General features: G+C 35.9%; 1 protein-coding gene and 1 pseudogene across 1 annotated transcript; both read left to right on the top strand.

The window, feature by feature from the left end:
* Positions 1-1,461: 1,461 nt before the first annotated feature.
* Positions 1,462-5,278, top strand: LOC149201751 (beta-glucosidase 22-like). Its single transcript, XM_089399813.1, has 13 exons — positions 1,462-1,895; positions 2,006-2,069; positions 2,139-2,197; positions 2,295-2,370; positions 2,472-2,543; positions 2,624-2,711; positions 2,818-3,079; positions 3,594-3,709; positions 3,810-4,030; positions 4,211-4,239; positions 4,340-4,442; positions 4,542-4,650; positions 4,750-5,278. Exons 1-13 carry the CDS (start codon positions 1,647-1,649, stop codon positions 4,997-4,999), a joined length of 1,698 nt encoding a protein of 565 aa, XP_089255939.1. The 5' UTR covers positions 1,462-1,646; the 3' UTR covers positions 5,000-5,278.
* A 4,936-nt stretch (positions 5,279-10,214) lies between these two features.
* The window catches only part of LOC149201752 (beta-glucosidase 22-like), a 134,774-nt pseudogene continuing 119,089 nt past the window's right edge, over positions 10,215-25,899 (top strand).

Genomic DNA, 25,899 nt, shown 5'->3' on the forward strand with positions numbered 1-25,899 from the left:
CTTTTATCCATAAACCTATATTTTCTAATAACAAAATTCTAAAATTTATTATTATTTGAAGAAAAACTGTATACAAAATTAATCTTATAAATTAAAGAAACTTACTCGAAAATTTGATGTAAAATTGTGATAATAATCCAATCCCAAAGGCAAAGAATGGTTAAATCATAAAATTTAAGCTGAAAATGCTTTATGGTTCCATTCCAAGCCATCCTGGGGTGCCAAAAGGTTCGCCATAGAATACTACATACTACCATTTTCTATACTTTTGACTTTAACATGCGGGGTTCTTTTGGAAGCCAATTTCATGTTTATTTTTAGATTTTGGAAAGATTGTAAAACTTGGTAGATAAAAATGATTTCAGGAAATTGACCTTATTTTTTCTAGAGAGGTTAAAATATTTGGGAAATCAATTATTTTTATTTAATTTCAGAATATTTTTAAAATTTGTAATTGAAGACGGTAACTGATTTGTTTTGGGAGAGATTAAAATATTTGGGAAATCAATTATTTTTATCTAATTTCAGAATATTTTTAAAATTTGTAATTGAAAGGCTGTAACTTATTTTTTTTGGAGAGATTAAAATATTTGGGAAATCAATTATTTTTATCTAATTTCAGAATATTTTTAGAATTTGTAATTGAAAGGCTGTAACTTATTTTTTTTTGGAGAGATTAAAATATTTGGGAAATCAATTATTTTTATCTAATTTCAGAATATTTTTAAAATTTGTAATTGAAAGGCTGTAACTTATTTTTTGGAGAGATTAAAATATTTGGGAAATCAATTATTTTTATTTAATTTCAGAATATTTTAAAAATTTGTAATTGAAAGGCTGTAACTTATTTTTTTAGAGAGATTAAAATATTTGGGAAATCAATTATTTTTATCTAATTTCAAAATATTTTTAAAATTTGTAATTGAAAGGCTGTAACTTATTCTTTAAAAGTATTTTACCTGTACTTTTCACTTTGACAGTGACTTGACTTGCTTTACCTTTGCTACTTTTATTTTGATTATAAATTTTGAAAATATTTTAAAATTTGTCAAATGCCTTTGAGAATATTTTTAAAATCTGTAATTGAAAGGCTGTAACTTATTTTAACTTATTCTTTAAAGGTATTTGACCTGTACTTTTCACTTTGACAGTGACTTGACTTGCTTTGCCTTTGCTACTTTTATTTTGATTATAAATTTTAAAAATATTTTAAAATTTGTCAAATGCCTTTGCTAGTTTTATTTTGATTATAAATTTTGAAAATATTTTAAAATTTGTCAAATAAAAATGAGTTAGGCAAACATTTCAGAAATTACTCATCTGCATCCCATTTCAAAATATTTTTGAAATTTGCAATCAGTTCTTTACAAAATTTCCAATCAAGTTCAGCTCCTTTCTGATACTTTTCAAAACACTAAAATTAAGTTCAACGCGTTTCAGATACCTTTCACCGAGCTAGGTTTCTAGTTTTTAACTTCCAAGTAGAGGTGACGTTTCTGATACCTTTCACTGAGATCACGTTTTTAGTCTTTCACTTCAAACGGTGGTGGCGTGATACTTTGCATTTTTAGTTTTTGACTTCAAGCACTGGTGCCGTGATACTTTGCACTTGTGTTGCGTTTGTTTATTCTGAATCTAAGTTAATCATGACTGTCAATTACGATAATAAAGGAGTAGATTTAGTTTTTAGTTCAGGCAATAACTTCCATCGATTGCAAGACGAAATAATTGTCAGTATGCCCAAGATGGAGGCACTGGTCTTTTGGGCGTTAATTGCAATCCATTGTTTTAGCCATCATAATATTCAAGTGCATGGATTGCAATCTAAGTTGACGATCAGCAGAAGTGACTTCCCTTCAAACTTTATCTTCGGCGCAGGAACATCTGCTTACCAGGTCCCTCAACCCTTATCTCAATCACTTCTTGTTTCCATGTTGCTGCATAAACATTGCGTATTTATATAAAGATTTGCAATATATTACTTGTTTCTGCGTGACACCTGCAGATTGAAGGCGCTGCAGCAGTAGATGGCCGAAAGCCCAGTATTTGGGACACTTACACCCACGCAGGTAGGCTCAAAAAACTCTTTTCACAATTCAAATTTTTAACACCGATGTTAAACATTGAATAATTGACAGGTTATATGCCGGATGGAAGCACGGGGGATGTAGCAGCAGATCAATATCACCATTATAAAGTAATTTCTAATGCTCCTATCTTTTGGGTGAAACTTGACATTTGGAGACCTTATCGCTTATAATCGCCATTGTCACCTGGATGTTATTGCTTGCCAGGAGGACGTTGGTCTAATGAATGAAATGGGGTTAGACGCATACAGATTTTCCATATCCTGGTCTAGGGTTATACCTGGTAACACAGACACATGAATATTTCTTAATGTTCAATCGACAAAAAGTTAGCAGTAATCTGTTTATTGAATTCTTTTTAACATACTGGATGCATTCCTGCAGATGGAAGGGGCGCCGTGAATCCCAAGGGGCTTGAATACTACAATAATCTTATTAACGAACTTATCAACCATGGTAATATACCTGACCTTCAAGGCCTCTGAGAAATGCTAAGGATATCGTTGCAATGCTATTGATGGGTGCAATTTTCGCAGGTATTGAACCGCACATCACACTATATCACTTCGATCTGCCCCAGAGTTTGGAAGATGACTATGGAGGATGGCTTAGTCCAAAGATAGTGTAATTCTCTTCCATTTCATTTTACTATTGATAAACTATAATAATTCACAATATATTCTCTATCAAAAACACAAATCACAGTTTGCAATGGCATGTTTGGGTGCAGGGAGGATTTCAGAGCATATGCAAAAGTTTGTTTTAGAGAATTTGGCGACAGAGTGAAGTTCTGGACAACTTTTAACGAAGCCAATGCATTTACCTCTGCTGGTTATGATTTTGGTTACTGGCCACCCAAAAGATGTTCTTATCCCTTTGGCTTCGCGGGCAACTGTAGTGCTGGCAACTCCACAGTGGAACCATACATCGCTGGTCATTATGTTCTGTTAGCTCATGCAGCAACAGTAGAGCTTTACCGACGGAAGTTTCAGGTTCTATATTGTAATCATGTTAATGATTTTGTTTTTCTTTCGTATGATTGATATCTTATTTGCCATGTATCCAAAATCCCGCATAAATGTTTATTGCTCCAGCAGCTAATATAATAATTGACACACTGTTTTTTTTATTGATCACATAATACTTATAAAGCTGACCAAGGATATTTAACTTTTTCAAATTAGCTACTTACTTGAAATAATAATTTGACATTTAATCACACATTAAATTTGATGAAAGATATTTAATTTTTTCTAATTAGCTACTCACTTAAAATAGTAATTTTACATTCAACCACACACTAAATTGGACTATTACTTAACATGACTTGACTCAACATTCAATAAGTTGAACTATTACTTAACTCGACTTGACTTAACATTCAATTAATTGACTCTTAACATTCAATTAATTGACTCTTTCCTTTTAAAATCTGCCTGATTGGAACTTTACAGACTGGTTTGAAGTATCAAAATGTTTCTTTGATCTTTTTGAACATATCTGCAGAGCAAGCAAAAGGGCTCCATCGGCATCTCGATCTATGGTGGGTGGTACGTCCCCATGACAAACTCGTCCGAGGACATTGCTGCGACTCAAAGGACCATTGATTTCCATTTTGGTTGGTAAGACTTTGCAAATGCAATAAACGATGATAAATTCACTTACTGTTCTCTGATTAAATTTCATTATTGTGATGTGCGAATTCATTCTCTGATTGAGCAGGTTTATAGAACCTGTTATTTACGGAGATTACCCTTCTTGTATGAAGAAGATCGTAGGCTCCAGATTACCTTCTTTTACCAAACAAGAATCCGAAAAGTTGAGGGGATCCTCTGATTTCATTGGTCTCATCCATTATACTACTATCTATGTTTCGGATTCTCCTAGTTACAGGGATTTAACCCCAAGAGACTATATAGAAGATTCGTTGGCAACTTCATCAGGTATATAACTGCGGTTAACATCTTTTAAAAACTCTGTAATAGCCACAATTTATCTTTCACTAGTATTAGAATTTCAAAGGAAACGTATACAACTTATACAGACAGTTTCCTTTAGCCTTTATTGTATATATATTATAGCAGGATTTGGATTCTGACGCATCTAGATATGCATAAATGCAGTGTATAGGAACGGCGTCCCTATCGGTGAGGTAGGCATCTGTGTATTTTGTAAGTTAAATAAATGAATTTCTATCTATTAAGGTTACACTAATGCGGCTTCGTTTTGTCGTGTTAAAACACTAATTAAAGTTGTCAGCTGGTGGGCTTCCCGTTGTTCCCTGGGGGATGCAACGATTATTGGAATACTTCAAGCAACACTATGATAACCCCCCCATAATAATCTACGAAAATGGTACTTTCTGTGCTTATATTTACTTTCATGTCGGCTTTGACGAATGTTGAACTGCAAATTTTATCACTTCTTTTAAATTGTGTTGTGATCTGTGAGTAGGATACGCCATGCCCAACATGGAATCTCTTGCACTTTCGGATGCATTAAATGATAAGCCCAGGATAGCCTTTCTCCATGACTATCTCGAAAGCTTGCTCGCGGGCATCAGGTACGTTAACTGTCACGAGGCAAATTTAGTCGTTCTTGATAGATTATTCCTTTTATTAATCCATTGGAAAACTTAGTAAGTTGGGGTGTGAGTGTGTAGGAATGGATCAAACGCTCGTGGGTACTTTGTATGGACTTTGTTGGATTGTTTTGAGGTTTTATATGGTTATCAGCTCGGCTTTGGATTGTACCATGTTGATTTCAAAGATACAAATTTGAAGAGATATCCAAATCTTTCTGCTCGTTGGTACACTGATTTCTTAAAAGGAGACCAAAATCATCAACTGGTCGGATCTTCTTGCGGTGGCCGTGCTTCTCCGGAAGAACAACGATCCATTCAAGAAATTTAATCAATATCGAATAGACTCTAGAGTACATCGGTTGATTGCCGCTCGTCTTATTGCTTCTCCCGAAGAAAACAAGAATCTATTCAAGAGTATTAGGATGTGAAATAACCAAGCCACTGTATATGGTATAGGACACTCTTTATAAGTGGAAGAATGGAAATGTGGCTTCAGCATTTTCATAAATCTGTGTATGGGGCAAGCTACTGCATATCATATTTTTGATATTGGAAGACCGAAAATTGTTAAAAGCTTTGTTGTTAAGGGAATCGAGCAATAAATAGAATCCTAATAGATAGAATTTTGATGATGAATTATATTTACTGGTGAGATGATGAATCATATTAGTTGGGAGGTTGGTGGACAAAATATTTTGTATGTGATTTTCATTTAAAAAAGTTTAATAACTTAACAATTATAATATGTATCACAGAAATTTAAATTCAAAAATAAAATTTTGTTGTTTGAGTTGGTATCAATGCAGAAAAGTTTAATAGCTTAACAATTATAATATGTATCACACAAATTTAAAGAAATTTAAATTAAGAAATAAAATTTTGTATTTGTTTGAGTTAGTATCAATGCAGTAGGGGCTCACTCAATACTTGACCGATTCCAAAATATCATCACAACGCTCCATCTAAGTTGAGATGGAAGTGGAATCTTTAACATTATTTTGGAGTGTATCTACAAAATTTGGCTTCAACCATTAGGTTGATTATATATTTTAATTTATATTGTTATAGTCTAATGTAATTTTTAAATATATTTTATATTATAATATTTTTCTTTTATTTTATTTTATCATGAGCAATTGAATATCAAGAACAATTTTATGGGAAAACTCTGGAAGGATCTTTCGTTACAATATTATGATGCTGTGATCCATTTTGAGTTTCACTTTCGGTTGAAAACAAGTTTAATCATTTTGTAGGAAAATTAAATCTTTGTAGAGAGTGATTTATCTAAATGAGTGTGCATCATTTGCTTTTTGTTTTATATTTATTATTTCTATGTTTACAATTGTTTTCCTTAATGTTATATTTAAAAATAATAGAATAATATTTATATTAAAAATAATAATAATAATAATAATTAAAATAATATTGGTTATAATAAAAATATTTTAATTTAATTTAATTTTATATCAATTTTTTATAAAAATAAAGTAATTGGAAAAATAAAAGTTTTTTTTGGTATAAAGCAGACATGTATTTTTTTCACTACTTAATATGGAGTTCATAGAAAATAATACTAGGGCAATTGCACCAGATGTTGCAAAGCAAACACTAGCGCAATTGTACCAGATGTTGCAAAGCAAACACTAGTGCAATTGTACTAGATTTTGCAAAGCAAACACAGTAAGGCATAATTTTGAGAAGAATCAAACATATAGAAGATAACTGAATATAAAAATTTGTAAACAAAATGTCATTCAAAGCTAGAAGATAAAGAGAAATCACTTAGGTTATGCCAAATTTACAGATTCTATAACCTTTCCAACATAGATTGCTTCTCAATCTTCGAATATGCTCTTTCAAGTTCCTATAAAAAATATTTGATAAAAAAGATGCTCATTTTTAATATTGAACTTTCTCACTTGATCAAAATCTTACCACTTGCTCTTAAGGTGATTGGATTTGCCTTTGCTTGTCCTTTCTTAACTTCTTTTGAGCATTTGGGCTAGTTTGTGACACTTCCATTCTCAATACTCTTAAAGATCGAAGCTTTGAAATTGATCTGGGTAACTCCTCTAGATATTGGCAACTTGAAAGGTCTAGTACTTGCAAACTATTTACCATATCACCTAGCTCTTGAGGCAATTTCTTCAATTGTGCAAACCTCAATCTCAATACTCACAAATTTTTGGGTTGTCCAAGACCATTGCAAGAGATTTCAGAGTCATAGGGATTTATACACTTTTTGTCAAATTCGAACTCAATGTGTCTAAGACTCGAAGGCATCTGCAAATTATGCAATTAATTATATTCAATGATTGTATAAAAAGTAATAACACTGCACATGAGATAGAATTCTAGTTATTCCAAGTAAATTGAGACGGGAAAAAACTGTTAGGATTACTATTTGAGGTGAACTTGCTTGAATCACAATTGATAAATGCTATGGTTTGTAACATAAATGTCTCAACTCCTTGAACTTCGACACATTGAAAGGGAGATGAGAAATTTCTGCTTAAAAAAAAAAATTCAACTTTTCAAATATTTTCTTACATTGGCCATGCACCTCATGTAAGGCTCCAAGTATAAGAACTCTCAGCGAAATGAACATTAAGTCTACTTTGGAAGCAAGTATTGATAATGGAGAGTGAATCACTTTGATCCTTCGAATGTCCTAAATGCTATTTTGTTATATAACAAAGTCTGTGCTGAATATTAAGATACCCATATTATGAAACAAAACTATATATGAACTATATTTAAGTTGCCATATTGTATACCTTATCTTCCCTCTGACATAAAAATCTTGAATTTTACTTGCACTAGTGAATCTCAATCCTTTTGTCTTCTGCTTACCAATCACGAAGATGACATCATGCATCTCATGTTTGTTTCTTTGGTTGCAAGTGCTCCCTTTTCTAGTTGGCTCAGTGCAACTTATCCCACAATATTTGCAACTGCTTCCAATCCCATCCATGGAAAAATGAGCAAATATCAAGAAATGGATCTTTCAAAGTCTCTACAATATTTTCATAAGCAAACATGTAGTGCACTATATCCTTCTTGATATAACCCTCATCCTTCCAATTTTTTTTCCTTCTCTTCCATCACTATAGCATACACTTTTTGTTTGCCTTCCTCAGAGCTTATATATCCCTCTACTACTTCCAAAAGTTTTGCAAGCCCACCACATATCTTTATAATGGCATCCATTTGACTAGAATTTATCTGCCTCTTTGTGCCATCCTTGTTATTAGTGAATTTTTTAGCTGCTAAAAAACTCATGGCTTCTTTTCACTGTGCACGCCTTAAGTACATCTTTTTCCCTGGCAGTGACAAGCAACCTCAACTTTTTTTCCTTCGCCATATTCCTAGGCAAAAGATGATCCAACTACTCTTTGTCCAAAACATTGTCAATATAAATAAAAGCTACCTCTTTCTCTAACATCTCCTCAATTTGTATTTGGCCTTCCTCATGCCTTCTGATCTCTGGTATTTCTGGCTCCTCTACCATCATCAAATATTTCAATGTACATGTCTGCAACTTTACTATATCAGGAGTTGATGTTATGTTTTCATACCATCTAACAAAATCATATTTACATGCATCTATGTTTTCATTGAAAAATCGCGTAAACACAACATCTGGAAGGATGGTCTTTCGCATTCCATCAAATCCATGCAAGATAAATGTGACTGCGTTTTTGTTACTTTCCCACTTTAGAAACTCAATAACTTATTTCAATGGTTTTAAATTCCAGCCGCTTGTAACATTATTTAAACGATAAAATATCAAAAAAATTCATAAACTCCAAGACAATAATACAATAAAAATATTTAAGATGATCAATATTTCACTCAGGTGTCACAATTTACCTTTGTCTTTAGGGTATTGTGGTTACTGTAGCTCCCCTGGTTTTTGTGGGTGCACTATGGCATAATAAATACATGAATCCATTTGGATCTGCATTAATAAAACTGGATTAAGAAATTTATTTTGAAGGGCCTATTAGATAGAGAGGTATGTAACATACATTTTAAGTTGAAATTAATTTAATTATAATTCTCTGAATTTTTTTTTGAAATATGACCGAGAAAGTGAAGCTTTTGAAATATTTTGAAAATTTTAGGAAAAATTAACAGTTTCATAAATCTGAATATGAAAATAAAGGTGAATTATTTAACTTTTCCATTTCCAAAATATTTTGAAATCATAGACATAGAAAATAATTTTAACAATCCATATATACATTGCATTGCTATTCTAATAGAGTAGGTAGCCTGAATACCAACTTGGAATATTTTGAAGCGTCCATTTGAGTGCAACAAACAATAGAGGTTTTAACTATCAAAACGGTTGCTTCCTTAATTAAACCTTGCATCCCTCCTTTCAATCTAGGCCGTTCTTTAAGTTTTTTAACATGTTGAGCTTATATATTCATTTATATATTCATTTCTTTCAATAGAGACAACTACACCTCTTGATTAGTACAAAGTGTTTCGCAGCACTCCAAAATATTTTCCATTACGAGAAAACTTGTAGTAACCATGTGTTCCATTCCCATACCCTAGAGAAAACCTCTACTAATTGTGGTTGTGTCGCTTGGAAGAACATCTTTATGTATATCAACAAATAGAAGTAAAAGCATTTACACGAGGTTTGAGTAAATAAATGGTGATGGTTTATGATATGGAATCTTTGGAATATATTTAATACTTACAACCACATAAATTCCTCTAGAAAGAAACACCTTTTATTTGATGAAGCTATTTGAAGCTGATCAGTAATCTTTATGAGCCTTGGGCTTGGGCGGTTTATTTTCCCTCTTTTTCTCCTAGAACAAAAACAATGGAAGAATCATTCTTTAGCTATTTTGACATAAAAAAATGATAATAACACTGTAATGTAATAAAGAAAGTCTAATTAGTGCATTTATATAAATTAAGTGATACCTCTATAAATATCGTACCATTGAAGTTAAAATGTAAATCAATAATTTTTTCTTAAAAAATTGATTAATGATCAAAATTAAAATTTAATCTGATTCCTTATAATGAATAATGAATGTTGATTTTTTGTAGCATTGGATGTGCTATAAATCTCAAAATTTGCAGGGAGGCTTAAACACATACATTCTCTAATACCCAGAAATCGTTTTGGAAAACTTTCCTTGGAGACATTTTTATTAAAATAATTAATTATTTTTAATGAGACGTTGAGTCTAAACTTAAGAAATTAAAATAATCAAAGGGTATTAATCTAAATTGTCAGTGAAACTTTTAGAAGAAGATGCAGATCGAGTCCAAATGATCTGAGACATTGATTAGAATCTAATCTGGGTGGTTGGTTCTCAACTGAAGGATTATAACAAGGACATCGATGGGAATTTGGAGAACACATCGAGTGAAAATCAGAAGATCGATTTTTTGAAGCAGAGCAGCGGCTGGAAAAAATTTCGAAGTGATCTTTTGCAGTGAGGGGCAGGGATAGTATCCGATGGGTAGTTTTCCTAGGCCGGAGAGTACAAGGCAGAGAGGACATAATGACGTCCAAAGAGAGGCCGACCTTGGCGCACACAGTGGCAGTGCAAAGCCTAGAGGGAGATCGAATTCCTGTTGAGGAAATTGAGTTTCAAAAGTCGAGAGCCAGAGTGTGAGACTCAGAAGCTGGAAATTGAAGTTTCTGGCCAACAGAGGGTCCGAAGGAGGAGCAACGCAGTCGCCAACACAGGTGACATAGAGACTACATGGGGTTGACGCAATTTTTTTCTTTTCCCTCCAAAATTCATTACTCTTGTTTTATTATTTTAACTACTATTTTATTATTTTTCCTTAGGAGACCATTTTTAGGCTGAAATTTCCTCTAAAACTTCCTCATTGTATATTTTCACGAGAGAAACTTTAAGATGACCATTAAAGGAATTAAGAACTTTGGTGATATTGACATCATTGAATGGATATAAAGAACTAAGAGATAAATGAGGTGGCCCCAGGACTAAGTGAAATTTAATTTTGTTGTTTCGACATGAATGATAAGTAGTGAGAATCATGGAGAATAGGCATCATGTCAACAACCACAAGATATTTATATTATAAAAAATAAATGCAAAATTGCTTTAAAAAAATGATAACATGAAATAAAAATTACCTCATGAAAAAATGAAATAACATAAAATAAAACGAAAATTTCTTTAAAACAATAACCTTAAAATATATCTATGAAGATTAATACTAATTTCCACTCTATTATTAATAAACTTTTCATCCATGAGCCTATATTTTCTAATAATAAAATTCTAGAATTTATATTATTTATAGAAAAACTATATACAAAATTAAACTTATGAATCGAAGAAACTGAGTGAAAAATTTAGTGTAAAATTGTGATTATGTTACTAATAATGCAATCACAAAGGCAAATAATGGTTAAATCATAAAATTTAAGGTGAAAGATCACATTAGGGTAAAACAGTGAATGATTTATGGTTCCATTCCAACCCATCCCATAGAAGACTACATAAACGACGCATAATTTTGGCTGTACATGCTTCACATCATGTCATGGGTTGGTAAAGGTTCTGAAATTTGGTGGATAAAAATGATTTGAGGAAATTGATCTTAATCTTGAAATATTTCAAAAATCACTTATTTTTATTAAATTTTAGAATATTTTCAAAATTTATAATTGGAAAACTGTAACTTATTCCTTAAAAGCATTTTACCATTTTTCTGTACTTTTCACTTTGACAGTGACTTCCCTTGCCTTTGCTATTTTTATTTTTATTATAAATTTAAAAAATATATTAAAATTTGTCAAATAAAAAATAAATTATATAAATATTTCAGAAATCCTTCATCTCCATCCAATTTTAAAAATATTTTCGACCTCTACAATCTACTCATCTCCAACAATTTTTAAAAATATACTCATCTCTATTAAATTTTAAGAATATTTTTGAAATTTGCAATCTAATTCTTTTCAAAATTTGCAATCCAGTTCAGCTCCTTTCCAGTCATTTTCAGAAAGATTTAAGTTCAACGCGTTTCAGATACCTTTCACCGAGCTAGGTTTTTACTTTTGAACTTCACAGTAGTGGTGCTGTTTCTGATACCTTTCACTGAGACCACGTCTTTAGTCTTTCACTTCAAACGGTGGTGCCGTGATACTTGGCATTTTTAGTTTTTGACTTCAAGCACTGGTGCCGTGATACTTTGCACTTGTGTTGCGTTTCTTTATTCTGAATCTAAGTTAATCATCACTGTCAATCATGATAACTAAAGGAGTAGGTTTAGTTTTTGTTGGGTATTTTTAATGGGGAAAATACCAAAACCAAGATTCAAACTAAACACACAGGCAATGCTCTGTTTTACCTCCACAGGATTTTTATACACAGACAGCTTAAAAAAAATTTCACTGAGTAACAGAGGATTTCACCACCATAAAAGATTTCTATTCATTAAAACAAAAAGAAACTAATACATCCTCTTCTACTGAGAGGGATTTACCACTGTAAAATCATTTTCATATTCACTGCTGTGAAAAACAACTTGCTGCTGTAACAAAAGTTTACATGAGCTTACTGCTGTAAAACAAAATTTACATTCACTGGTGTGTAAAACAACTTACGCTCCACCATTTTCTTTATGCACTTGCAAAACCATACATGGTTTTCCTTCACCTCTGTTTTTCAATGCCCACACAAAAACATTACAACATATTTGTGCACTGCTGTGCATACACCCTCTGGTTCTTCTTACTGCCGTAAAAACCAGTTTTGTCTTTACTCCCGTGTGCAATACATACCAAAAAAAAAATCCACACTCAAGACATAAAAGACTTATTACATACGTTTTTTTTACATTCAATACATGCCGTATGTAAATATAAAAAAATATTAAACCGTGCCCATATCCCATACGAAACTTAATTAATGAGCATATGCGCCCATGCCTCCATAAAAAAACTTACGTGCAATATGTGAAAACTTTAATACACTACCTACCACTATGACATTTCATTGATTAAACGTATGGTCAACAAAACTTAGATTTACTCCACGCTATGAATTTAATATTTGCCGTATGCAGGTTTGGAGCAGCTTCGGACAATCAACGGTTGGAGAAGGTGGAGCAGATCCAACGGACGAGAAAGATATCGGAAGCCCTCACATGAGTGAACGATATCTCCCGATGGGTCAAAGTTGATTACGTCAGGTGAGACCCACGTGCCTTCACCAAAACGCATCGGAGCACAACCATACGGAAACCACTTTTCATGGATGGTGGTGCGATATGATCCTGGGCAGTTTTGTGGTTTTGCAGGCGGTTTTGGTTGCGTACGTAGGGCGTTGAAATTACATTTTCAACACTCCCCTTTAATTTCAACTGCTGGGCATTCGGTCATACCCAAACACTTCCTCAAAAATTCAAAGCTTTTCTGATCCAGCGGCTTTGTCAAGATGTCCGCAACCTGTTCTTGAGTCCTGCAGTGTTCTAGGACAATTTCTCCATTGTTCACCAATTCTCTGATGTAGTGAAACCTTGTATCAATGTGCTTCGTTCTCTTGTGAAACACTGAATTCTTTGACAATGCAATAGCTGAGCTATTGTCACAAAATATCACTGTCGCTTTTGCCTGCTCTTGGCCTAAGCTTCTCAACATTCTTCTCATCCACACTGCCTGACATGCTGCTGCTGTAGCTGCCACATATTCAGCCTCTGCTTTAGACAATGCTACAATGGACTGTTTCTTAGAAGCCCATGAAATGGCTCCTGAACCCATATGAAAAACATAACCGGAAGTGCTCTTCCGATCATCTACACTTCCAGCCCAATCGCTATCAGTGTAACCAACCAAATCTGAATGTTCTGAGACACTATATAATATGCCAAACATTTTGGTACCTTTGACATACCTCAAAATTCTCTTTGCTGCCTGCCAATGTGCCTCCTTTGGTCTCTCCATGAACCTGGAAATTAAACTAACAGCATACATTAAATCAGGCCTAGTTGCTGTTAGATACATAAGGCTGCCAACAATACTTTTATACAAGCTAGGATCAAAATCCTTGCTGCTGTCCTCTCTGCTGAGCTTTAATCCCATCACTGTGGGAGTGATTGCTGCCTTGCATTCTTCCATCTTAAATCTGCTCAAAATTTGATTTACATATCTTGCTTGAGATATAAAAATTCCTTTTTCATTTTGCTCTACTTCTATGCCTAAGAAGTATCTCAAGAAACCCATATCAGTCATTTCAAATTCATCCTTCATGACTGATTTAAAATTCTTAATGAGCTGATCATCATTACCTGTGAAAATCACATCATCAACATATAAGACCACAATCAAAATTTTACCATCCTTTTCCTTGATGTAGACTGTGGGTTCTCCTTCACATTTTTCAAATTCATTCTCCAATAGATATGAATCTATCCTGCTGTACCATGCTCTTGGCGCTTGCTTCAGCCCATAAAGAGCTTTCTTCAATTTGCACACTTTGTGCTCTTCACCTTTCTTCTCATATCCGAGAGGCTGTTCCACATAGACCTCTTCCATTAACACTCCATTTAGGAATGCTGATTTCACATCCATTTGGTAGACTTTCCATTTGTTTTGAGCTGCTATGGACAGCACTGCTCTCACGGTTTCCATTCTTGCAACCGGTGCGAAAGTCTCCTCATAATCTCTCCCATACTGCTGCTTGTAGCCTTTGACAACCAGCCTTGCCTTATGCCTTTCAATCTTGCCTTCAGCATTGCTCTTGGTCTTATAAACCCATTTCACACCAATGACTTCTTTGCCTTTTGGTAGCTCAACCAAATCCCATGTTTTGTTTCTCTCTATGGCATTAATTTCCTCATTCATAGCTTCTATCCATTTCCTATCTTTAATAGCTTCTTCAAAATGAATAGGATCATCAACATGACAATACAAGGCAAATAAGGAATTCATTCCTTCATCATAAATGTCACTTAGATTTCTAAATTTCTTACCTCGTTCACTTGGTGTGCAAGTGCTTGAAGATGCACTTGAATTTCCTCCTTGTGGTGTGCTTGGAGAAGCACTCTCATTGATCCTCAATGGTGTACCTTGCTGTCCTTGTGTTGGCGCTGCTGTTTGGGGATTCATTTCAGCCACTTCCTCTTCATCTTCATCATGAGACAAACAGTGTTTAACATTAACTGTCTTCTCTATGCTTCCATCCCAAGCTTCCTCTTCTATGAATTGAACATCCCTGCTTACAAAGAACTTCTTGGTAGATGGAATGTACAGCCTGTAGGCTTTGGATTCATCACTGTATCCAATGAAGATGCATTTCTCCCCTTTGCTGTCCAACTTCCTCCTTAGCTGATCTGGAATGTGTGCATAGGCCACACACCCAAAAACTCTCATGTGGGTGACTCCTTGCTTTCTCCCACTCCATGCCTCTTCTGGCACCTTGTTCATGACTGCTTTTGTAGGACACCTGTTCAATATATAAACTGCACAATGTACAGCTTCAGCCCAATACTCATTTGGCAAATGCTTTGCCTTTAGCATGCTCCTCGCCATATCCATGATGGTCCTGTTCTTCCTTTCAGCAACTCCATTTTGCTGTGGGGTGTACCGAGTTGTGAACTGTTTATGTATTCCATTTTCTCTACAAAACTTTAGGAATTCATTGGAGATATACTCACCTCCTCTATCAGTTCTCAATACTTTTATGTGCAGCCCGCTTTGGTTCTCCACAAGTGCTTTGAAATTTTGGAATTTCACAAACACTTCATTTTTGTTCTTGAGGAAATATATCCATGTCTTTCTTGTAAAATCATCAATGAATGTTAGGAAATATTGGCTGCCAGCTAATGATGGAGCTTGCATTGGCCCACATAAATCTGAGTGGATGATTTCTAAGGGTGCCTTTGCCCTTATGCTCTTCCCTGATGGAAAACTTTCTCTATGTTGTTTTCCCAATATGCAGCCTTCACATAGGCTGTCCGGCTTCTCTATCAATGGCAATCCTCTTACCATTCCTTTTCTGCTCAACAAATTTAGACCTCCAAAATTGAGATGACCAAATCTCAAGTGCCACAACCAATTCTCATCCTTTGGCACGCTTTGGAAAGCCTCTTGGGTAACTGCTGCAATTTCATTTTTGTTTTTCAAATCTGCCCTGATCCTCAAGGGGAACATCCTGTTCCTTGTCATCTTCACTTCAGCAATGCATCTTTTGCTGGGTGGTATATCCATGATGGTGCATACATCATTTTTAAAGAAAACATTGTACCCCTTATGGACAAGCTGTCCAACACTCAAGAGGTTACATCTCATTCCGGGGACATAGTATACATCTGCTATGGTTTTCTTTTCTCCTTGCTTTGAAAGTATTTTTATTTCTCCTTTTCCCATAACAGACACTTTACTATCAGTTCCTAGTGTGACTTCTGATTTCACATTTTTATCTAGGGCAGAAAAGAAGGCTATGTTTTCGGTCATATGGTTGCTGCAACCTGAGTCTAAAAACCATATGTCCTCACTATGCGTTTCAGCCATGTTACAAGCTAATAGGACATTTTCTTGACTGTTGTTTTCTCTTGTAACATTTGCATTTTGTCTGCTGTTCATATCATGTTGTTTCTTTCTACAATCACTAGCATAATGTCCATACTTTTTGCAATAATAGCATTGAACATTAGATTTATCATACCTTTGTCCTTGAGCATGATGTTGATCTCTTTGTTGGCTGTTGCCTTGACCTTGGTTCTGATTTGGATTGCTGCCTCTTCCTTGTGCATTTGATGAGCTGTTCCTTCCTCCTCTGTTCTGGCTTCTGCCTCTTCCTCTTCTGTTTCCTCTTCCTTGACCTCTTCCTCTTCCAAAGGACATCTGGGTCTTGAAGGCTTGTTCTAGAGAAGAGTTTTCATTCCTACTCAACCTCTGCTCATGTGTTATCAGTGATGCATGTAGCTCATCAACTGAATATTTTGAGAGATCCTTTGTCTCTTCAATGGTTGTGACTATGGCATCGAACCTTGAGGGTAAGACTCTCAATATTTTCTCCACTATTCTTCTATCTTCAATTGTTTCTCCATGAGTTCTCATTTGTGTGACTACTCCAATCATATGAGTGAAGAATGAGTCAATGTTATCTGACTCCTTCATGTTCAAGTTTTCAAAATCCTTTCTCAGCATTTGCAATTTTGCTGTCTTCACTCTCTCCATGCCTTGATAGGCTGTCTTGAGAGTTTGCCATGCTTCATGTGATGTTGTAGCTGCTGCTATCCTTGGGAATATACTCTGGTCCACTCCTTGATACAACAAGACAATGGCCTTTGCATCCTTCTTCCTATTGAGCTTCAACTGATCCTTCTCTCCCTGAGTTAATGCATTGAACTCAGTTTCATCTGCTGGTTCCTCAAACCCATATTCTACTAGTTCCCATATATCTTGAGCGATGAACAAAGCTCTCATGGTTATAGACCAGTAGTCATAGTTCTTCCCATTAAAGTGTGGGAGCTGGGTGTTGAACATACCCATGCTTGTGCTTGCCATTCCTTGCATCTTGAACTATGGTTTTAAATCCTTGACTGTGATTTTTTTTAAAACTGACTGTCTTCAGCAATAACAAGAGAAATGCTTTTGGGGAATACCTGAATCCTTCGCTGTCTGAGTCTTCTGTCTGCCTGAGAAGTTTTGACTGCTGCAACCACACCTTCCTTCAGCTTCTTTGAGTCTTCAAAGAGCCTGGACTAGCTCTGATACCACTGTTGGGTATTTTTAATGGGGAAAATACCAAAACCAAGATTCAAACTAAACACAGAGGCAATGCTCTGTTTTACCTCCACAGGATTTTTATACACAGACAGCTTAAAAAAAATTTCACTGAGTAACAGAGGATTTCACCACCATAAAAGATTTCTATTCATTAAAACAAAAAGAAACTAATACATCCTCTTTTTCTGAGAGGGATTTACCACTGTAAAATCATTTTCATATTCACTGCTGTGAAAAACAACTTGCTGCTGTAACAAAAGTTTACATGAGCTTACTGCTGTAAAACAAAATTTACATTCACTGGTGTGTAAAACAACTTACGCTCCACCATTTTCTTTATGCACTTGCAAAACCATACATGGTTTTCCTTCACCTCTGTTTTTCAATGCCCACACAAAAACATTACAACATATTTGTGCACTGCTGTGCATACACCCTCTGGTTCTTCTTACTGCCGTAAAAACCAGTTTTCTCTTTACTCCCGTGTGCAATACATACCAAAAAAAAAAATCAACACTCAAGACATAAAAGACTTATTACATACGTTTTTTTTACATTCAATACATGCCGTATGTAAATATAAAAAAATATTAAAACGTGCCCATATCCCATACGAAACTTAATTAATGAGCATATGCGCCCATGCCTCCATAAAAAAACTTACGTGCAATATGTGAAAACTTTAATACACTACCTACCACTATGACATTTCATTGATTAAACGTATGGTCAACAAAACTTAGATTTACTCCACGCTATGAATTTAATATTTGCCGTATGCAGGTTTGGAGCAGCTTCGGACAATCAACGGTTGGAGAAGGTGGAGCAGATCCAACGGACGAGAAAGATATCGGAAGCCCTCACATGAGTGAACGATATCTCCCGATGGGTCAAAGTTGATTACGTCAGGTGAGACCCACGTGCCTTCACCAAAACGCATCGGAGCACAACCATACGGAAACCACTTTTCATGGATGGTGGTGCGATATGATCCTGGGCAGTTTTGTGGTTTTGCAGGCGGTTTTGGTTGCGTACGTAGGGCGTTGAAATTACATTTTCAACAGTTTTTAGTTCAGGCAATAACGTCTATGGATTGCAAGACGAAATAATCGTTAGTATGCCCAAGATGGAGGCACTCGTCTTTTGGGCGTTAATTGCAATCCATTGTTCCAGTCATCATAATATTCAAGTGCATGGATTGCAATCTAAGTTGATGATCAGCAGAAGTGACTTCCCTTCAAACTTTATTTTCGGTGCAGGCACCTCTGCTTACGAGGTCCCTCTGCAATCTAAGTTGATGATCAGCAGAAGTGACTTCCCTTCAAACTTTATTTTCGGTGCAGGCACCTCTGCTTACGAGGTCCCTCAACCCTTACTTCAATCACTTGTAGTTTCCATGTTTCTGCATAAATATTGCGTATTTATATAAAGTTTTGCAATATATTACTTGTTTCTACATGACACCTGCAGGTTGAAGGCGCTGCAACAGTAGATGGCCGAAAGCCCAGTATTTGGGACACTTACACCCACGCAGGTCGGCTCAAAAAACTATTTTCACAATTCAATTTTTTAACATCGATGTTAAACATTGAATAATTGACAGGTTATATGCCGGATGGAAGCACGGGGATGTAGCAGCAGATCAATATCACCATTATAAAGTAATTTCAGATCTATTGCTCCTCCCTTTTCAGTTGAACTTGACATTTGGAGACCTTATTGCCTTGCTTGAGGACGTTGCTCTTATGAATGAAATAGGGTTAGACGGTTACAGATTTTCCATATCTTGGTCTCGACTTATACCTAATAACACAGACACATGAATATTTCTTTATGTACAATCGATAAAAAGTTAGCAGTGGCTTATTAATAGATTTCTTTTTAACATACTGGATGCATTCCTGCAGATGGAAGGGGTGCCATGAATCCCAAGGGGCTTGAATGCTACAATAATCTTATTAACGAACTTATCAGCCATGGTAATATAACTGAACTTCAAGGCCTCTAAGAAAAGCAATGTATTGATGGGTGCAAATTTGGCAGGTATTGAACCGCATATCACATTATATCACTTCGATCTGCCCCAGAGTTTGGAAGATAACTATGGAGGATGGCTTAGTCCAAAGATAGTGTAACTCTCTCCCATTTCATTTTACTATGGATAAACTATAATAATTCACAATATATTCTCTATCAAAAACACAAATCACAGTTTGTAACGGCATGTTTGGGTGCATGGAGGATTTCAGAGCATATGCAGAAGTTTGTTTTAGAGAATTTGGGGACAGAGTGAAGTTCTGGACAACTTTTAATGAAGCCAATGCATTTACCTCTTCTAGTTATGATGTTGGTTACTGGCCACCCAAAAGATGTTCTTATCCCTTTGGCTTCGCGGGCAACTGTAGTGCTGGCAACTCCACAGTGGAACCATACATCGCTGGTCATTACGTTTTGTTATCTCATGCAGCAACCGTAGAGCTTTACCGAGGGAAGTTTCAGGTTCTATATTGTAATCATGTTAATGCTTTTGTTTTTCTTTCGTATGTTTTGGGATTTATATCTTATTTGCCATTTATCCAAAATCTTGCATAAATGTTTATCGCTCGAGCAGATAATGCAATAATTGACACACAAAGCATAGGATCTATAATTGAAGCTACTTTCGCGAAATTAGGTTCCCGTACTGCGAAGCCGATTTCGCGCAGCTACCTTCGTGCACCGCGAAGCTATTTCACAGACTTGGATTTCACGCACCGCTTAACTATTCCAAAGACTTAATGAATACTCACAGCAAAAATAACAAGATAGGTTTGGAGGAACACACTAAAGCTTAGTATTCATTTCTTAAACATGAAAATACATCTATATGAGAAACAGACTATTTCACAGACTTGGATTTCACGCACCACTTAACTATTCCAGAGACTTAATGAATACTCACAGCAAAAATAACAAGATAGGTTTGGAGTAACACACTAAAATTTAGTATTCATTTCTTAAACATGAAAATACATCTACATGAGACTGCGGCTCATTTACAAAATAAAATAAAATTTTACAAAGACGAATACTCACAGCAAAAATAACAAGATAGGTTTGGAGTAACACACTAAAACTTAGTATTCATTTCTTAAACATGAAAATACATCTACATGAGACTGCGGCTCATTTACAAAATAAAATAAAATTTTACAAAGACTTAAACTTTACGCGGAGTAACACACAGTAAAACAGAGTAACTATTGTTTTTACGTGCCCACCAAAAAATGCTCCACCATTTTCTCCACAAAGACTTGCGCTCTTTTCTTACTTCTTACTATCTAACCTCTCTACGCAGTCTAACATATACAAAATGAATTTTACATTCATATATAACTCAACATACAATTTTACATTTAATTCATGACAGAGAAAAATTAATTTTGATGTTGTTGTTGAGTGTGATCGCGGGTGTTTCTGGTGTGTGGGCAAGGTTGTTGAATTAATGCTTGCCCATATCTGTTTACCTAAGTACATAAATTCTTTAAATGCCTTTGCTGGGTTTTTGAATGGTTCGTGTCTGACTTCAAACCTTCTATCTTCATGTTGAGACACAACCTGCAAAAGTGTCTGACATGTATGGCTGCTGTCGGGCTATTTATTGCGGTGGTTGGGATTATTATTTCCAACACTCCCCCTTAATCACAACTGCCGCCATTGACAATTCCCAAACAGTTTCTGAGATAAACAAAATTTTCTCCTATCAATGGCTTTGTGAAAATATCAGCGAGCTGTTCTTGTGACCTACAGTGCTGCAACACAGTTTCATCATTGTTAATCAACTATCTAATAAAATGATATTTAGCATCAATATGCTTGGTCCTTTTGTGGAAGACATAATTCTTTGACAATGCAATCGCTGAGGTGTTGTCGCAGAAAATAGTTGTCGCGCCCTCTTGGTCACGACGAAGATCCCTCAACATCCTTCTCATCTAAACTGTCTGACACGTTGCTGGTGTTGCTGCGACATATTCAGCTTCTGCTGTTGACAGTGACACTATTGGCTACTTCTTGGAGGTCCATGAAATGGCTCCGGAACCCAAATGAAAAACATATCCTAACGTGCTCTTTCTGTCATCGACAATGCCTGCCCAATCACTGTCAGTGTAACCAACCAGTCTGAAATCACTGGTTGTTGTGTACAAAATGCCATACTGTTGTGTCCCATTGACATACCTCAGAATCATTTTCGCTGCTTGCCAATGTGTCTCCTTGGGTGTCTCCATGAACCTTGACACCAAACTTACTGCATACATTATATCTAACCTAGTGGCTGTCAAATACATCAGGCTGCCTATCATGCTTTTGTATAATGTCGGATTGACATTGCTGCTGCAATATTCTTTGCTCAACTTCAACCCTATGATAATTGGCGTTGGTGCGGACTTGCTGTTTTGCATTTTAAACCTCTCCAAAATTTCTGCCACATACTTTGCTTGAGAGGTAAAAATGCACTTTTCTATTTGCTTCACTTCTATGCCCAAAAAATATCTTAGCAATCCAAGTCAGTCATTTCAAACTCACTCTTCATGACTTGTTTGAAATCAGCGATGAGGAAATCATCACTACCTGTAAAGATCAAATCATCTACATATAAGATGACAATGAGAATCTTACCTTCGCTCTCTTTGATGTAGAGAGTAGGTTCACCGTCACATTTGTCGAAACCATTGTCCAATAAGTAAGCATATATCCTGCTGTACCATGCGCGCAGTGCTTGTTTCAACCCATAAAGAGCTTTATTTAATCGATATACTTTGTCTTCTTGGCCTTCAATCTCATAACTAGGCAGTTGCGTGACATACACTTCCTCTTTCAGCACTCCATTTAAGAACGCTGACTTTATGTCCATCTGATACACTATCCATTTATGCTGCGCGGCAATCGCCACAACTGCGCGCACTGTCTCCATCCACGCGACTGGCGCGAACGTCTCCGCGTAATCTCTTCCATGCTGCTGCTTGTATCCTTTGACAACTAGCCTTGCTTTGTGCCTTTCAATCTTTCCCTCAATGTTGCTTTTGGTCTTATAGACCCACTTTACTCCAATGACATGTTTTCCTTTCGGAAGGCTCACTAACTCCCATGTATCATTCCTTTCTATTGCTTCTATTTCTTCCTCCATTGCCGCAACCCATTTTTCTTCTTTCACTGCATCTTCAAAGTGGATTGGGTCATCTACATGACAAAATAATGCAAATAAGGAATTCAGACTTGCGCCACTATCAACTTCATCTTTCTCATAAATTTCATTTAAATTTCTGAATTTTGGCCTTCTTGTGCTTGTTGAAGATGGGCTTGACATGTCACTTGGTGTCGTGCTTCATGGTGTGCTTGGAGAAGCACTTGCTTGGCTGCGCGAAACTGTCCTATTATTTGTTGATGGCGTTGCTTGTTTTCTGCTTTGCTGCACTTGAATAAGAGTAGAGGGAGTCAGAGTTGAGGAATTACTTGCTGTTGTTAATTCCTCTCTGTCCTCATTTGGTATGCATGCTTTGACATTGACTGTCTTTTCTAAATTTCCATCCCATGCTTCTTCTTCTATGAACTGCACATCTCTGCTGATTATGACTTTCTTGGTTAATGGATTGTAGAGTTTGTATGCCTTGGATTCATCACTGTATCCAACAAATATGCATTTCTCCCCCTTGCTATCCAACTTCTTTCTCAACTCATCCGGGACATGTGCATAAGCCACACATCCAAAAACTCTCATGTGAGTGACACTATGCTTTCTTCCACTCCATGCTTCTTCAGGAACAATGTTCTAGACGCTTTTGGTTGGATATCTATTCAAGATATATGCTGCACAAGCGACAGCTTCAACCCAATAGTCATTTGGCAAATGCTTTGCTTTCAACATACTCCTTGCCATCTCCATAATGGTCCTATTCTTCATTTTTGCCACACCATTTTTCTGCGGTGTATATCTTGTTGTAAATTGCTTGTGAATTCCATGCTCCCTACAAAATTTAAGGAAGTCATTTGAAATGTATTCTCCACCTCTATCAATCCTAAGGACTTTGATGTAATGTCAGCGTTGCTTCTCAACAAGAGCCTTGTATTGTTGAAAATGCTCAAACACTTCACTTTTTTGTTTTAGGAGAAAGACCCATGTCTTCCTTATGTAGTCATCTATGAAGGTCAATACATAGTGACTGCCACCAATTGATGGTGTCTGCATTGGTCCACATAAGTCTGAGTGGACAATCTCCAAAGGTGCCTTTGCCTTCACTGACTTTCCTGCTGGAAATGTCTCTCTATGTTGCTTGCCCAAGATACATCCTTCACATATGCCGTCTGGTTTTTCTATGAGTGGTAAACCCTTCACCATGCCTTTCCTATGCAGCAGATTGAAACCTCCAAAGTTGAGATGTCCAAATCTCAAGTGCCATAACCTGTTTTCATCTTTTACCTCTACTTGAAGGTTTATTTGTGTGACAGTTGCCTCTTTTCTTCCATCTTCTTGTGAGTTCATAGATAGTTGTGCTTGTGCACCTTCTTTCTGCAAATCTGATATTATTTTTAGGGGAAACATTCTATTGTCTGTCATCTGAACCTTTGCAATCAATTGTCTGCTTGGAGGCCTATCCAAAATTGTGCACACATCATTTTTGAAGAAGACATTGTAGCCTTTCTGCATGAGCTGTCCAACACTCATGAGATTATGTTTCAGACCAGGGACAAAGTAAACATCTGAGATGTATTTCTTCTCCCCCTTCTTTGTTAGGATATTAACTCTTCCTTTACCCATGACATAGAATTTGCTATCAGTCGCTAATGTCACTTCATATTTCACACTTTCATCTAGATCAGAAAACATTTCTATGTTTCCTGACATGTGGTTGCTACACCCTGAATCTAGATACCATATATCACTCTGTTTTTCTTGTGCTACATTACAAGCTAAAAACATGCTATCATGGTTTTGATTTTCTCTTGTGAAATTTGCACTTGGTTTGTTACTAATGTCATATTGCTTCTTTCTACACTCATCTACATAATGACCATACCTTTTATAGTAATGACATTGAACTTGAGATTTATCATACCTCTGACCTTGTGCTTGATTTTGGCTTGGACCTTGACTTGGATTTTTATTGCTACCTCTTCCATTTGAGCTTGAAGGGATGCTTCTTCCACCTCTATGTGGGCTTCTTCCTCTTCCTCTAGCATATGATCTTCCTCTGCCTCGACCTTGACCGAACGATACTTGTGTCTTGAAGGCATGCTCCAATGAGGAGCTTGCTGCTCTGTTCAATCTATGTTCATGAGAAATCAGTGATGCATTAAGCTCATCCACTGAAAACTGTGAGAGATTCTTTGTCTCTTCTATGGCCACAACAATGGCCTCAAACCTTGCTGGCAAACTTCTCAAAACTTTCTCAACTGTTCTTCTTTCCTCAAGTGTCTCACCATGAGACCTGATTTGAGTAATCAGCGCACTTACATGTGTAAAAAATGAGTCTATATTATCAGACTCTTTCATACAAAGTGTTTCAAAATCTCTCCTCAACATTTGCAGCTTTGTTGTTTTGACTTTTGCCATGCCTTGGTAGGCTGTTTGGAGAGTGTCCCATGCTTGCTTAGACTTTGTTGCTGCTGCAACCCTTGGGAACATACTTTCATGAACTGCTTGAAAGATATAAAACAAGGCTTTTGAATCCTTCTCCCTGTTGTCCCTTAACACATCTCTTTCTTGTTGAGATAAGGCATTGTATACTGCTGCATCTACTGGTTCTTGTAAACCATTCTCCACCAAATCCCAAATGTCTTGAGAAGAAAACAAGGCCTTCATTGTAATAGCCTAATAATCATAATTTTTCCATTAAACTGAGGTATTTGAGGATTAGTCAAGCTTGTACTTGATGTTGCCATTTATGAGCGTAAAAACAAACTTTCTACCTGCTGGTAAATATGCTAAAAACAATGCGCGCTAAAAAATAATTTTTACTGTTAGTAAAAACACTTGTTTTTACATTAACAGAGTTTAACTCGCTCTGATACCATGTTAGAAAACTTTGAAAAATATAATTTTTGTTTTCACGGAGGGGAGAGGCAAAGAGATATGACTTTCGCGAAGCTACTTTTGCGAAATTAGGTTCGCGTACCGCGAAGCCGATTTAGCGCAGCTACTTCGTGCACCGCTAAGCTATTTCACAAACTTGGATTTCGCGCACCGCAGAACTATTTCAGAGACTTAATGAATACTCACAACAAAAATAAGAAGATAGGTTTGGAGCAACACACTGAAACTTGGTATTCATTTCTTAAACATGAAAATACATCTACATGAGACTGCGGCTCATTTACAAAACAAATTAAAATTTTACAAACACTTAAACTTACGCGGAGTAACACACAGTAAAATAGAGTAATTGTTCTTTTAAATTGTGTTGTGATCTATGAGTACCATTGTTGGAAATATTAATCTC

This window comes from Pinus tabuliformis, chromosome 2_1, assembly GCF_031772625.1.
Source record: "Pinus tabuliformis cultivar Carrire ecotype Pingquan chromosome 2_1, CPIR1, whole genome shotgun sequence".
Classification (NCBI taxonomy): domain Eukaryota; kingdom Viridiplantae; phylum Streptophyta; class Pinopsida; order Pinales; family Pinaceae; genus Pinus; species Pinus tabuliformis.

Bases quoted from the DNA above. Each gene is read 5' to 3' on its own strand.
- LOC149201751 (XM_089399813.1), top strand. From the start codon at position 1,647: ATGACTGTCAATTACGATAATAAAGGAGTAGATTTAGTTTTTAGTTCA. The intron at 2,712-2,817 runs GTAATTCTCTTC...GTTTGGGTGCAG, and splicing joins TGGCTTAGTCCAAAGATAGT to GGAGGATTTCAGAGCATATG. The intron at 4,031-4,210 runs GTATATAACTGC...GCATAAATGCAG, and splicing joins TTCGTTGGCAACTTCATCAG to TGTATAGGAACGGCGTCCCT.